The sequence below is a fragment of the Schistocerca nitens genome, chromosome 3, assembly GCF_023898315.1.
Source record: "Schistocerca nitens isolate TAMUIC-IGC-003100 chromosome 3, iqSchNite1.1, whole genome shotgun sequence".
NCBI lineage: Eukaryota > Metazoa > Arthropoda > Insecta > Orthoptera > Acrididae > Schistocerca > Schistocerca nitens.
In genome coordinates this window covers 594350672-594365760 of record NC_064616.1, presented here as the reverse complement: position 1 = coordinate 594365760, position 15089 = coordinate 594350672, and the positions used below count along the sequence as shown (strand labels likewise).

Below are 15089 nucleotides of genomic sequence, written 5' to 3'. Positions count from 1 at the left end.
TTTGGTGCTGGAACTGTAGTCCCAACTTCTGCTCTCAGTGATAGTTTTGTGACGGTGGAAGGCTTCATTCTGGTTGGTCATTTCTGCAAAATGTCCCTTCATTATCTGGCCTGTGTCTCATGGTCTAGTCTGGAGGGTTTTACTGCACATTACACTTTCAACAGGGTTACACCAAATTTTCACCGAAATACCTCTGATGGTCACTCATAGTATTTCAAATTTTGCGGAATTGTTTATAGTGAACAGGAACACACACCATGATTTCTTCCAGCAATCCTTAAAACATTTGTCACTTTAGTACACTGCTAGCCAAAAGGCTGTGATATTCTCAGATGTTGCATTTGAACCTATGTAGAGTTGCACACCTGCTCTCCCCCTGCCCCCTCCCACCCAGATTCCAGAGCAGTACTCTTCACTCTACCAGCAACCGCCATAGTTGTCCTGCATTCTTTACAATGAATTCATTAACGGTCTGGTGGATTATGTTCAAAATGTGAACCACCCGTTAAGAGAGACTGTTTCCATGTTCAGTCACAGATAGTTGGCTGCACAGTCTCCAGTTAGTTTTGGTGAGTATCCATTTTGGCAGTTTCCTTTTGAACACTGCTTCACCTGTTAGGTGTAACTGGATTGAGAATTGGGCACAAAAGTGCAAGTCACTCACTACTCCTCAATGACTAGTGTCAACAGCAAGGTTGGTTGGTTGGTTGGTTTGGGGAAGGAGACCAGACAGCGAGGTCATCGGTCTCATCGGATTAGGGAAGGAAGTCGGCCGTGCCCTTTGAAAGGAACCATCCCGGCATTTGCCTGGAGCGATTTAGGGAAATCACGGCAAACCTAAATCAGGATGGCCGGACGCGGGATTGAACCGTCGTCCTCCCGAATGCGAGTCTCAACAGCAAGGGATATCATGTAGCGACACCTAAGTGCTTGTTGCCATTACTGATAAAACTTTGCTTCTCATACATCAAAAGGTTTTCAGCTGCTTTCACTTTCAATAAGATGTTCAGCACTCTAGCATGATGTGTGTAGACTATTGCAGTATGCAAAATGGACAGGGAAGGTGAACAATAATATTTCTCAATTGTACGACCAGTTAGTGCACACGGCACATATTTCCTGTAGAGACACACTATTACCAAATGATTTCTTATCTATCATGTAAGGTTCAGACAATGAACATGCTGAATGAAATTCTTGAAGTGAAATAATAAGTTTATTGTCGATAACTATTTATATTTTCTTTTGCTGATATTTCTTATTTCTCTATCCCCCCCTTCTCTCTCTCTCTCTCTCTCTCTCTCTCTCTCTCTCTCTCTCTCTCTCTCTCTCTCTCTAAACACAAAAGTGAATCTACACAGAAACTTCTCCTGCACAGCATCTGCAACCTCTTTTCTGTGCATTTTCTTAATTTTGTAGCGGCACCACCGTTTAGAGTAGGGAAAGTTAGTTTTGTGCAATATTCTGAGCACAAGTTACAGCCAGCTGTGGGCTGGATTGCAGTGAGTTACGCATACCAACAGTTGAAAAGTAGAATAGAGGCCACAGGGCCGTCAAATTCCTGAAAGAGTATACGTAGCGGTTTTGCATGTCACAAATCACAGGCAGAAGAGGCCCACTGGCCAACCTAGCGTGTTACGAGTACGTGACACATAGCGGCGCATATGGCAAAACAGAGGCGCACAGCCGTGTATAAATAGGTGCGGGTTTCTAATGAGATTCATTCAAGTGTGGCAGCTCTCCTGGGCGGCAGGGCATGTCACACTACCAGCTACACGCAGCAGCAGATGGGGCACCAGAGTTCCAGTCCATGACGGGTTGTTGGTTCGAGCCTCTGAGGCCGACGCGGGGTCTGTAGGCACCCAGCCAGCCACTCTTCGGCTCACTACTGCGGGCAGGCGTCCTGGCTTCCAACACACGCCAGAGGCATCCCGAGGCGAGGGCCGCAAACTCAGACGCCGGATTGCGGGCGCTTGTTGTTGCCACGATCTCAGCCATGCGGGCGAGGAGGACGCAGCTGGCCGCCTGCAGCTCACAACAAGTGGCACCGAGGCGGCAGCAATACCGAACACTTAATCAACTGCTGGCATCCTGACGACACCACAACTCCACTAGTGTACAATGCCGACACACAGTGCGTGCATGGGTCGCTGAGGCAGCCATCCCGTACTAAGCCGTTTCACAGAGAGCGAAGTGATGTCCTCAGCATTGCGGGACCCGGTCACGCAGACCGAGGGGAACACGGCACTGTAGTTGGAAACAATAAATCACTTGTAAAGCTCGGATTAGTCTTAATACAGAGCCTTCTACCTCTTCCCGCTTCATCTGGTCCTCCTGATACATTCGCTGGTAGAAGTCCCACTACATTTGGTGTCCGAATAGCGGATGTCGTCTGTCCAGTACGACGTTCGAGCCCACCACCCGCATTACATTCACAAGATGTGGTGAGTTTCGATCAGTTTCCTTTTCAGTATTGGACATTTTCTTTCTTGTTTGTGTTTTGAGTATGGCCTGCCATGAGCCACATTTCAGATGTTTTGTGTAGGCATTTTTTTGTCAGAATAAGTGTTAAGTGTATTTGGGGCAGTAAGATTTATTTTTCTTCCTGGCATTTAATTACTTTTTTATTGGTTTGAGTATGTTGTTACCGAGTATGATGATACTGAGGTGTAAGGAGTCAGGTTATTCTTGTGCTTAAATGTTTTGTTTCGGAACTAACTGGGAACGAAAGCAATACAATGGCAGAGTCAGGGACATGAGGTGTGTCGGAACCATAAGAGATACAGATTTTGATGGAAAAAGTAGCACAATTGACAGCAGACAATACGCAGTTGAGAAATGAATTAACACCTAGAGGTGAACGGGAAACCCACATCTGATCAGTCATTGTTGTCTATGGCGTGGGAGATTGCTCCAGCTGCTGCGAGTTTGATTATTCCGTTTTCTGGCAAGACATCTGAGGATGTGGGTTCATTTGTGGAGGACTTTGAGACTTCAGTGGTGTTGAATGGTTGGTCTGATGAGCAGTTGTTACATACAGCCAAGATTAGATTAACAGGTGAAGCAAATACATATGTAAGGTGTTCTGAGGCCTCAAGGAAGGCAGGACATTTTAAGGAGTTAAAGGAAGGGCTTTTACAAAGGTACAAAAAACAGAATAGCGCTCGGTACTTTAGAGAGAGGTTAAGTACAATGTCAAAGAGACAGGGGGATACGATGGAGAAACTTGCGGACAGGATAAGGGAAATTAATGAGTATACTTACGAGTTGGGTCACAGCGAGTGAAGCGAATAGTGTTCTGTTGCAAGAGGCTGAGCAAAGGGTACTTGAGGCATTTTTGAGAGGGTTACCGGCACATATGTCACGGGAAGTGTATTCGGCCATACAGCTGGCAATTCAATGTGAGGAAATAGATATGGCAACAGGGGTATGTGATAGACAAGCAGTGTTCGCAGCAGGTATAAAATGTTATGAGTGTAGCCGGCCGCGGTGGTCTCGCGGTTCTAGGCGCGCAGTCCGGAACCGTGCGACTGCTACGGTCGCAGGTTCGAATCCTGCCTCGGGCATGGATGTGTGTGATGTCCTTAGGTTAGTTAGGTTTAAGTAGTTCTAAGTTCTAGGGGACTGATGACCACAGCAGTTGAGTCCCATAGTACTCAGAGCCATTTGAACCATTTTGTTATGAGTGTGGCCATACGGGGCATGTGCAGAGGCAATGTACCAAGTCACCAAGGAATAGAGGAAGGGGGTGGAAATCAGCAACATGGAGGATGGAGAAGTGGAGATAGGAGAGGTGGACAAGCACTAAACGGCGGAGGGGGGCCCAAGACCAACCTAAGGGAGCTCCCGTTTAATTTCAATGCTACGAATACGTATGCAGAGGTGGAATGTTTAGTGGTAGGATCCACAGGAACTAAAAAGTATAAGATTTTGTTAGACACAGAGGCACAAGTGTCAGTGGCTACTAGGACTATAATGGGACGAAGGAAGCTAGACCCACCACATTATAGATTACGTGGAGTGCGGGATAAGGTGGGTCGGTCGGTGACAGTTGACTTTCAACTAGAGAAAGTCTGATTTAATGCATGCATGGAGGCAGTACCATGGGTAAGGGAGGGCTATGACATGATCCTAGGAATAGACTTCTTGCATCAACATCAAGCCAAAATTGACCTTGGACAACGAACTGTGGAACTTGGTGGAATGAGCTAGGGGAAACTGTTCTCAATGCAGAGCTATCGTGAGGGGCGTTCAGCATAATGAACAAACCAATTTAACTGCATACATCAGCATTACGGCTTAATTCGCATGAGTGTGTGTCTAGTGGCACCGGGAACTCGCTTTGGGTAAGTGTGGAGTCAAATGTACCTGTGGGTACAGTATGTGTTATTGAACCATTGCAGGATAATGAAGTTTTGGGTCCATTGGGTTGTTTTGTGAAACATAGTGTTGTACGCATACAGGAGGGGAACAACGGGCGAGTAGTTCCCATGAACGCGGATAATTTTAGCGCTGTAGATGCGAATTTGAGAAAAGGAGTTTTAGGAGCAAATTTCGATGTGCCAAATGACGAAGACTGGTGTTCAAGAGGTAGTGATTGTAACTGCTGATAGAACTGCATTGCGTGACAAAATTAAGCATTTGAAAGGAGGAGAAAGAGAGCATATGGAAGAATTATTGTGGGAATTTAAAGATTTGTTTTTTCCACAAGGGCCGTTACCAGCAACTCCATTAGTTCAACATAGGATACCAACAGGGAATGAAGCACCTGTTTACCATAAACCATACAGAATACTGAGGTATTTGCAGCTGATCGTGGAGGATTTCATTGATCAGCAGCTTGCTGATAGTATTATAGAGCATAGTAATTGTTGCTGGGGAGCGGGCATTGTCGTTGTGCCTAAAAAATCTACGGATGGAACTAAGAAATACAGGTTCTGTTGTGACTACCTATACCTCAATAATAAGACAGTAACGGATGCACACCCCATTTCCAAACCTATCGGAGACTTTGGATCACTTGGGACAGTGCCAGTACTTTTCTACAATGGATTTGGCAAGTGGTTATCATCAGTTAGAGGTGACTTCAGAGGATAGTCCAAAAACTGCCTTCTCTACTCCTGGAGGCCATTACCAGTACATTAGAATGCCATTCAGCTTGAAAAACGCTCCGGCAATGTTTCAGAGGTTGCTAGACAGTGTCTTGAGGGGTTTGAAACCACGGCAGTGTCTGGTCTATTTGGACGACATTATAGTGTTTTCAAGTAGTATGGAGCAATATAGACAGCGGTTAAGGGAAGTCTTTACGAGGTTAAGAGCAGCTCGTTTGACACTGAGCCTGGAGAAGTGTCAGTTTGCATTAGAAGAAGTAAAATATTTGGGTCATATTTTTAGTAAGGACGGAGTGTGAACAGATCCGAGGTTGGTACAGGCTGCAAGGGATTTTTGAGAACCGAAAACAGTTAAGAAAAAGCAGTGATTCATCGGAATTTGCAATTTCTATCGAAAGTTCATGAAGGGTTTTGCAGATTTTGCACAGCCGTTGACGTGATTGTTACAGAAGGGTGTGAAATTTGAATGGACAGAAGAGTGTCAGAAAGCATTTGAAAAACTGAAAGAAGTGTTAACAACAAGTCTGGTTCTTGTGTTTCCAAATTTTGAAAGGGAGCTTATACCCGCATGCGATTAATTGAATCAAGCATTATGGTGTGTTCTTAGTCTGGAAATTGATGGGAAAAAACATCCTGTAGCCTATGTGTCTAGGCAGTTGCATGCAGCAGAGAGGGATTACTCAACAACTGCGAGTGAGATGCTTAGCGTAATCTATGGAATCACATATTTTAAATGTTATTTATATGGGAGAAGATTTTGAGTAGTGACAGATCATGCTGCATTGAAGTGGTTGTTGGGGTTGAAGGATCCGTCCACTAGACTCGCTAGATGGGCTGTGAGGCTTAGTGAATTCGACTACGAGGTGGTGCACAAGCCTGGGAAGAAGCACGGTAATGCGGATGCACTCAGTAGGAAGGTGGCAAAAGTAGAAGTCATAGGTTATGACCTAGCAGTATGGCAAGAATTACAGGACGTGGACAACGATTGTAAATTGTATCGGACATAGCCACAATTTAATATGTACTACGGCTTTCTGTGCAGGCCAATGGAAGGACAGAATGGGTACACAGAACAATCGGGAAGAAGCTGAGTTTTTATGTGGATTCTCATCATCAGTGGGTCAAATATTTGAAGCATATTGTATGTGCATACAATGTAAAAGTCCATACAAATACAGGTTTGTCTCCATATGAGGTAATGTACGGGCGAAAAATGCCATCACCATTTGATATGGTGAGGCTACAGAAAGGAAGGACCAGTGAATCTGTACGTCAGTTCGCAAGGACAATTCGGGATGTTTGGAAACGGGTACAAAAGGTGAATACAAAGGCTTTGGAAAGGCAAGACGATGCAGTAAAGAGAAAAGGAAGTTTACCACAGTATAGAGTGGGGCAATGGGTAATTCTGTCCAGCCCCTATATGCAAAAAGGGAAAATGAAGAAGTTCCTCATGAGGTATCAAGGGCCGTACCAAGTTGCTGAAATCGCATTCCCCGTTAATGTTAAGCTTCAGCTGCCAACTAGAAAAACGATAGTATACATTGGGCGGTTACGGCCATTTAAGGGTTGCCTAGATGTGACTCCAGGCATGTCACAGGAAGGAAAGAGGAAGAAAGAGAGAGTGAAGAGAGGTGCTAAGCACAGAGAAAACCAGGAATATAGAGTACAGCATGAAGTACCATATGCTTTGCGATCCAGAAAGTAGTGTAGTATTTGCAGTTTTCTTTTTTGTGTCATGTATCATTGGGTTTGCATAGATTAATTAGGCATTGTATTTTATGTGTGTTTTCAAGTATTGTGAGCCTGCTAGGGGCAGCAGACCTTTTGAAGAGGGAGGAAGGGTGATGGTGATCCCTGTCCTCAGGTCACTGAAAAGAGAAGTGTAGCATCTGACGTATGTGGTGGGTTGTTGGAGGGGAAATTGAACACAGTTCTGGAGAAATAAATGTGTTGGAGTAAATTTTGTGGCAAAGCCGTAATAAATATGTATTTAATGATGTCAGAGTCATACAATTTCCTGTTTAAATTTTCTGTTATCGACAGTGCTGGGTCAGGAAAGACGTGTTTATTGCACCAGTTCATACAATATAAAATTAAGGATGAAAGTAGTCACACAATCAGTGTTGAGTTTGGATCAAAAATAGTGAATGTTGGAGGAAAATCTGTGAAGCTACAAATATGGGACACATGCACAGCGCAGTTATTTTTAGCCAGGAGGAAAGGAATAGACTGTCCAAGGATCATCTTGGAGCAAAAATTGAGCTTGCAATGGGTCGGAATGCATTGGATCTTCTCCACCTACGAGAATTTTGTAGTAGGAGCGAGTTGTTTTGAGCAGGGAGTATTTGCAGAAGTGAAATGTATAGAACTCGAGGGGAGTGGAATTTTAATCAATGGAACTAAGTGTAACATAATAGGACCAACTTTCCACCTGCCAGCATCAATTTCTGGAGTCACGCAATTGCCCACTTTAGAGTTTTTGCCAAGGCAGAATCTGACCTTGTTAAATCAAACTCTGCCAGCAGGTCTGTTGAGATCCATAAAGCAGGTCATTTTAGAGCAAGAGGGACACATATCAGCCTAACACCTTGTGCAACATACCACTCAGTATAGGGAAAGGCAACGGCAAATAACGATCATTTTGAGCACGTCTGTGCCAACTGTCATGGTAGTCCAAGTCCCAGTGGATTGGATACCGAGGGCGTGAGACACGTATGTAAGGGGTTGACGCGGCAGTGGTCATCTAGTAACGAATTTTTACATTTTGTTTCATGTCATGGTTTTAAGGGGCACTAGACCACATTTAAGTTTTCTAATAGTAAGGACATATGCCATAGGTGCCGATCCAAACAATTTAAGAGGTAGTTAAGGGTCAACCTGGTGACCAGGTCTTTCCGAAGAGGGGAATAATGTAGCGACACGACCATTTAGGATAGGGAGAGTTAGTTTTGTGCAATATTCTAAGCACAAGTTACAACCACGTGGGGGCCGGATTGCTGAGAGTTATGCATACCAAAAGTTGCGAAGTAGAATAGAGGCCACAGGGCCATCAAATTGCTGAAAGAGTATACATAGCTGGCCACCTGCGGTTCACATCGAGGGCTGCTGAGTTGGCAGGGACGCCGACCATTGAGTCGACTGTTGGCACCCTGATGATGCCGCAACTCCGCTGATGTACAAGGTCGACACACACTGTGTGCACGGGTCGCTGAGGCAGCCATTCCGCTTCAAGCCGTTTCACAGAGAGCGAAGTGATGTCCTCAGAATTGTGGGACCCGGTGACGCAGACCAAGGGGAACATGGCACAGTAGTTGGAAACAATAAATCACTTGGAAACCTCTGATGAGTCTTACTATGGTGCCTTCTACCTCTTCTCGCTACATTTGGTCATCCTGATACATTCAATGGCAGAAGTTGCCACTACAATGTACTTGTTTGCATATTGCATATCGGGATCAATTTTAAATCAATTCTGCAGACTTAATTTAGACTACATCCTGGCAAGTTCATATACAAGACACTGCATCACTGACATTGCATGTGGACTTCTCTAGACCTATTTAGTTTTCTATTTCAAAAGCCCTAAACAACAGCAGACTGCTAAGTCCATGACTTGCCTAAATTGCAGCTTCCTTATTGACCCTAAAGTCTCGTATGTGTTCAGTGTACAATTGCAGATATTCATTATCATCTGTTTCTAAGAACACCGTTGAGAGCAACTAAAAGCAGCAAGTGCATGTTGCTTCATGAAAATGGAGACAAGTAAATTTTGTGTCCTGAGATAAAGTACTACCATGGCCTGATACAGGGTGAAGAGCTCGGCTGTAAATACAGAGCAGTGTGCCAGAAGCCAATATTGAGAGACACGGGCGCCAATGAGGAAGGTACACCCAACCCCAAGGTCAGTCCGAGAGCTATCAGTGTACACAAAGGTATTATCGCGAAGTTCCACGCGAAGGTCGTGAAACTGAAGGCAATAGAGCGAGGCTGGAGAAGTGTCCTTAGGAAGCAAATGAAGGCCAAGGTTAACATGGGCCGCTTCATGAAGGCAAGGTGGTGAAGGGTTCACATCCACCTGGAAAGCTGCAGGTGGGGTGAAGTTAAACCACCGTAGCAGGTGCCGAAAGTGGACTCCAGGAGGACACAGAGAAATGAACCACACCCCCTACTGGTGATCAAAGGAATCATCGAAGAAGGCAGCATCGGATGGGTGGCCACACATGGCAGACGAACAGCATGCGTACCTGCTGAGGAGAAAGTCAAGGCTGTAGGACAGTGGTAGTTCAGCAGCTTCAGCATACAGACTCTCAACCGGGCTAGTGCAAAAGGCGTCAGTGGCCAAATGGATGCCATGATGGAGGATAGTGTTGAGACAGTGTAAGAGGAACCACGTTCAGCAGGCTGCCAGGTAAGATACATGGGAATACCAAGAGTGTTTCCTATCGAGCATGAGCCCCAGGAATTTCATAGTTTCAATGAACAGAAGATGTAAAGATGGTGGGAGAAATTCATACAGATGGCGGATGAAACTGTGGATTCACCAAACCTAGCAGAAACATGTCAGCTACAAAGTGGGTACCAAAAACAGCATGATCACTGCGCAGTGCACGATCACTGAGCAATGCATTACCAATGCAGAGGAAAAGGTAATTTTGAGGAACACTATGAACAATGCCCCACAAATAATGGATATTTGGAGCAACTAGACCACCAATATATTCAAAGTCCACTTTTTGATTGTGTCATATTTGCAGTGCATAAGACTTCTGCCATTATTCCAATGGTGCTGACTTCTGTACAATTTTTGCACAGTAAATTGCATCATTGCTGATGGAATACAATTTTAGAAATGGACCCTGTTTCCTGTATTGTAATATTTGTCTGATTTGTAAAATCTTGGTGTGACAGACTTTGTACATAATCCTGTTTTGTGGGAGCTGTAAAGTAATACTTGCTTTCTGTGCAATGAACAGCACTGAGCCCATACCTCAAACATTTTAGGTCATAACTTCAGCATTATTCCTATAAGTGTATGTAAGTAAATGTTTACTGACAGGCAGTGAACAAAATTATGGGAAACTCCAAACTTTTAACTGTAATGCATCCTGAAAAGCTACAGAATAGCTAAAAGGCAACCAATATTGTAGATTCATTTTTTGGCATAATAGTGCTGTATGTCAAAAGTAAAATGTTTCCACAAACATTTTATATTTAATTCATCTGAAATTAAATATATTGCAATAATCAGTTTTTCTATGAGAGATTTCTTCCTCCAGAAATTTTATCACCAAATGCAGCTGTCTGTTATCAACTGCAAAAATCAGGGATTGAAGCACTGAATCCAGAAGAGATGAATCAGATTTGCAGGCTACTTGTTTGCATATAACCAAGTATATATCCAAAAACAAAGATGATGTAACTTACCAAACGAAAGCGTTGGTATGTTGATAGAGACACTAACAAAAACACACACACAAAATTCAAGCTTTCGCAACCCACGGTTGCTTCATCAGGAAAGAGGGAAGGAGAGGGAAAGATGAAAGGATGTGGGTTTTAAGGGAGAGGGTAAGGATTCATTCCAATCTCGGGAGCGGGAAGACTTACCTTAGGGGGAAAAAGGGACACGGACACGGACACGGACACGGACACACACACACACACACACACACACACCTCCATCCACACATATACAGACACAAGCAGTGTATACCTGTCCCTTTTTCCCCCTAAGGTAAGTCTTTCCGCTCCCGGGATTGGAATTACTCCTTACCCTCTCCCTTAAAACCCACATCCTTTCGTCTTTCCCTCTCCTTCCCTCTTTCCTGATGAAGCAACCATGGGTTGCGAAAGCTTGAATTTTGTGTGTGTGTTTGTGTTTGTTAGTGTCTCTATCAACATACCAACACTTTCATTTAGTAAGTTACATCATCTTTGTTTATAGATATATTTTTCCCACGTGGAATGTTTCCCTCTATTATATTCAAGTATATATCCATATATATATCTAGTAACAAATGTTCTCTTGATCATGGTGCACAGTTAGTTAGAATAAATAACATAGTGCCTTACAGTGTGGATACTCCTCAGTGGAAATCAGTTTGAATAATTAATGACTCCAGGACAAATGTTTTTAAGAATGGTTTACAAGAGATGACCAGGGATGAAATTTATAACAAACCAAATGCTAACACACAGAAAGCAGTAATTCCAACAGCGGCATTAAGGCTATAGTGAATGTTGTAAAACAAGAGACAGGATGACCCATCAAAGAACACGATAGCATCACTATTCAATTAAATTGAAGGGCTATAAATGATAAGTCACAGACAGCAAATATATTTAATAATCATTTCTTGCCAGTTTCTTGATCTTCTCACGCACTGTACCTGAAACTAACTCCACATCAAAGTTGGCTGCAGTGCCTTTAAAACGAAGTTTAGCAACAATTTCTATCTTGTTTACGTGCTTGTCAATGGCTAAAAACTTCAACTATACATTGGTTAAGTCCTTTTACTCCTCTTGTTATTTGAAAGATCAACAGAGGTACTTTTAGTTTACATACCCATGATGATCAGAGACAGCTCCAATTATCCCAAGTACCAATGGCCACCCATGAGACAATGTTTCTCCAGCCCCATGTAAGACATGTAGAACACATTCCAATTGCCTCTGCCGAACATCGCCATGTGGTACAGAAGAAAGCTCAGACAGAGGTCCAAGGAGGAGTGTCTGAAGCTTCTGAAATGAAAATATAGAACTGAGGTATAATAAAATGAAACAGAAGAATGTAAGATCATTACAAGCTTACACATCTAACTTCACAGTTCTCTGTATCATTACTCATACTGTCATAAACAGGCAGAAAATAGCAAATCCACATGCAAAAGAAGAAGCTAAAAACCTTAAAACCACAAATTAAAACTATGGGAACTACTTTCAATAACACAGAGAATAATCTCTTATCAACTGCCTTTTCCATGTTTGTAATACTAAAATAAGGTATCACATGGTCTAAATTTTCTTGTGTGGTTTTAGAGTGGACATTCTTATGCTTATACCACTTTCTCAACCAGAGATATAGTTGCAAGTTATCTTTACTTTATAAATAGTACTTAACAGCCTGTGATGTGATTAACCTCTACCTAACATGGCACACTGCTCAAATTAATTATGATTCTGCCAATATCTGTGCTATCAAGTACGTTAGGGATGCTTGTTCAGGAGCAAAAACAGCTGAACTTTATCCTCAGGGAAACATTTAAAGCCAAAGATACCACAGTGCATACAGATCCGTGGTGCATTACATAGCTGGTTCACCAAAAATGAATTTTGGGCATCATTTTTTAATCTATACTTTTAAGTACATCTCTGTTCACAAGTAGACCAAATTTCATTTCTTTTTGATGATTCATCCTTAATGCTGCTATTTACACTGGTAGAGTGTAGTTTACATAGCTCTGTGGCTAAAATCTGAATATGTTCAATGAAATCCAATACACTGATACACATGTGTCACTACACTATGCTCCAGATGGGTCAGTTTTAGTGTATACAGGCTTGGAGTTAGTTTTCTGAACAGGCTGAAGGGAGTGCAAGGGGCACAGCAGAATGTTTGTGATCCTGGAATTGCCACCGGGTGTCCATAGAGTGTGAAGTGATGCAGTGCAAACCAAGGTTTTATACTGTTAAGTTGTACTGTGCAAACTGTGTACAATCAAAAGAACATTGTACAATAGGGACCAACTAAATGAGGCAGTGCAGTTGTTATGACACTGACCTCATATTCAGGAGGATGGATTGCTCTGTCCTGATTTCCCATGGTTTTTCTAAATCGTTTTAGGTAAATGCAAGGCTGGTTCCTTCAGAAAGGTCATGGCCAACTACCTGTCTTATCTTCGTAAAAAACATAATTATATATTCTACACATATGTATATTTGAGCCATTTATTTTGGTGAAAAATCCTTTATCATTGAGGGATGATACCTGGATAAATAAATAAACACATCATCAGAAGTGACTTGACATCTTTATCAATGTTTATATGTAATGTTTCAGCAACTCATGAAAGAAAAAGTAAGTAGTGAGATCAGAAAATAATGTATTTGTGGAGGGGAGAGGTGGGGAGGGGGGCTATGTTTGCAATAGGCACAGCTACATGTGGGAAACTATTTGAGATTTAGTTATTTACTTTAATTATAAATTCACAGATGCATTTGATACTGTGTCAAAGATGACTTGATTATTATTATTCTCAGTTTCTTATTTTAAAAGAAAAACCACTAACCCAATCAGGGCACAGAAGTAAAAAACTAACAAGACTAAGTTGAACACACAATTTTTTGTAGGAAAGAACAAGGATAAAACATAAGAAAACTTAGGTTGTTGTTCTGGTCATTCATGAGTTTTACTGCAGATAATACAGCAGGTGATGCCTATCACTCAGATATTGACGTCGTGACACCTATTGCACACTAGTAGATGCTGAATTCTATTCTACACATCTGTTACCAATTACTGCAATATTCTTCTAAAAATAGGTTATCTGTAAATACATACTGAAACAATTTTAAATAATTTTATTTGTTTGTATTTACAGACAATAAGTATATTATGGCTCTAATTCCTGAACTATCAGCCATTAACATGTGTCACAGATTTGAAACTTGTTGAGAATACAAATGTTTTTAAAGCCCAAATGAAAGGTGTTTGAATTATAGATGCTTTCACTGTCTCCAGTAACATTCATTTTTTTTCTCTAGATACGAGAGAATTGGGATAAAAGTTTTGTCAATTTTTCCAACCACATCAGAAAGATGCAAACATCCATTAGAAAACAGTTTATCCTGCAAAATTTGTACACAAAACTATCTACAAAATATTCCTCATAGGTAAGTCTATCGCTGTAACATTTTTTATGTTAAGACACTGATACTAACCTGGTTCTCTCTTAGTGGAGGTTGGTATTTATGTTGCATTGCAGCTTTAACAAGGTATGTAATAGCTTCAACTCCCCACTCCCTCATCCGAATATGAGGATGTTGACAGACTTCCAAAAGATGATTGGTTAGAGGTCTCCACAAGACTTCCACTCTAGGTAAATTAACAAGTCCTGTTTCCAGAAGTTTGGCAACGGCAAACAAAGATGGTTCCTATAAAAGAAAAACTGATTACATAATATTGTTATTGTTATCATTGCTTGATGAAGGTTGAAATAACGCAGTTACCTTACACACACAAAAATTATTACTCATCACTATTCCCAAGAACAATTTCAATAAGATTATTTTTATGGTGTCATGTATAGTAAAGGCTTTTGTGGCTCCATTTGGGGAAGGATATCAGTGTTGTGAATAAATTCACACCCTCGTGACTGTTCATGAATAACTTAGAATAAAAAACAAATATTTAAAATGGGGGTAATATTTTGCTGTTATGTTAATAACCAGACCTTGAAGCAACTACAGGATGGCACATATTGTATATACAGAGTTCAAATAACACAAATATGGTGAATGCAAGTAATAATTTAATACAGTTATAAGTACAATGAAGTTGTATAACACTATTGGCCATGGGACCCCAAGAGATGGGTTTGGCCACCTGGTCAGAAATGGTTTTCTTCCGTCACGCACAACGGCCCCTTTTGTTACAGATATGTGCGAGGTGTGTCATATGTGTATTTGTACATTGTAGATGAGTATAATGGCTGCACGTATAATTTAGCGTTATGTCTGTGGTGGTGGTGGTGGTGGTGGTGGTGGTGGGGGGGGGGGGCGGGGGGTAACAGTGCCAGCACATACTTTTCTTGAGTAGCAACATGGAGGCCGCTTAGTGTAGTGTCCCCCTCCAATGGATGGTGCCCCATGAAGAGTGTCACATGCCCTCACTTCATGAGACACTGCAGAGTGGTTTGGAATTTAATTCATAATACCAGTGCAAACATTTGTAATCAAGAACTTGACACCAGCAGCTCTCCT

The 15089-nt window shown here is 42.1% G+C and overlaps 1 protein-coding gene across 1 annotated transcript in view; it reads right to left on the bottom strand.

The window, feature by feature from the left end:
• LOC126248511 (protein MON2 homolog) overlaps positions 1-15089 on the bottom strand; it is a 203121-nt gene that overhangs the window by 110078 nt on the left and 77954 nt on the right. The window contains exons 14-15 of the mRNA XM_049949560.1: positions 14049-14261; positions 11674-11849 (exon numbers count right to left, since the gene is read on the bottom strand). Of these exons, the coding sequence (XP_049805517.1) occupies positions 11674-11849; positions 14049-14261 (389 nt within the window). The remainder of the gene's footprint in view (positions 1-11673; positions 11850-14048; positions 14262-15089) is intronic.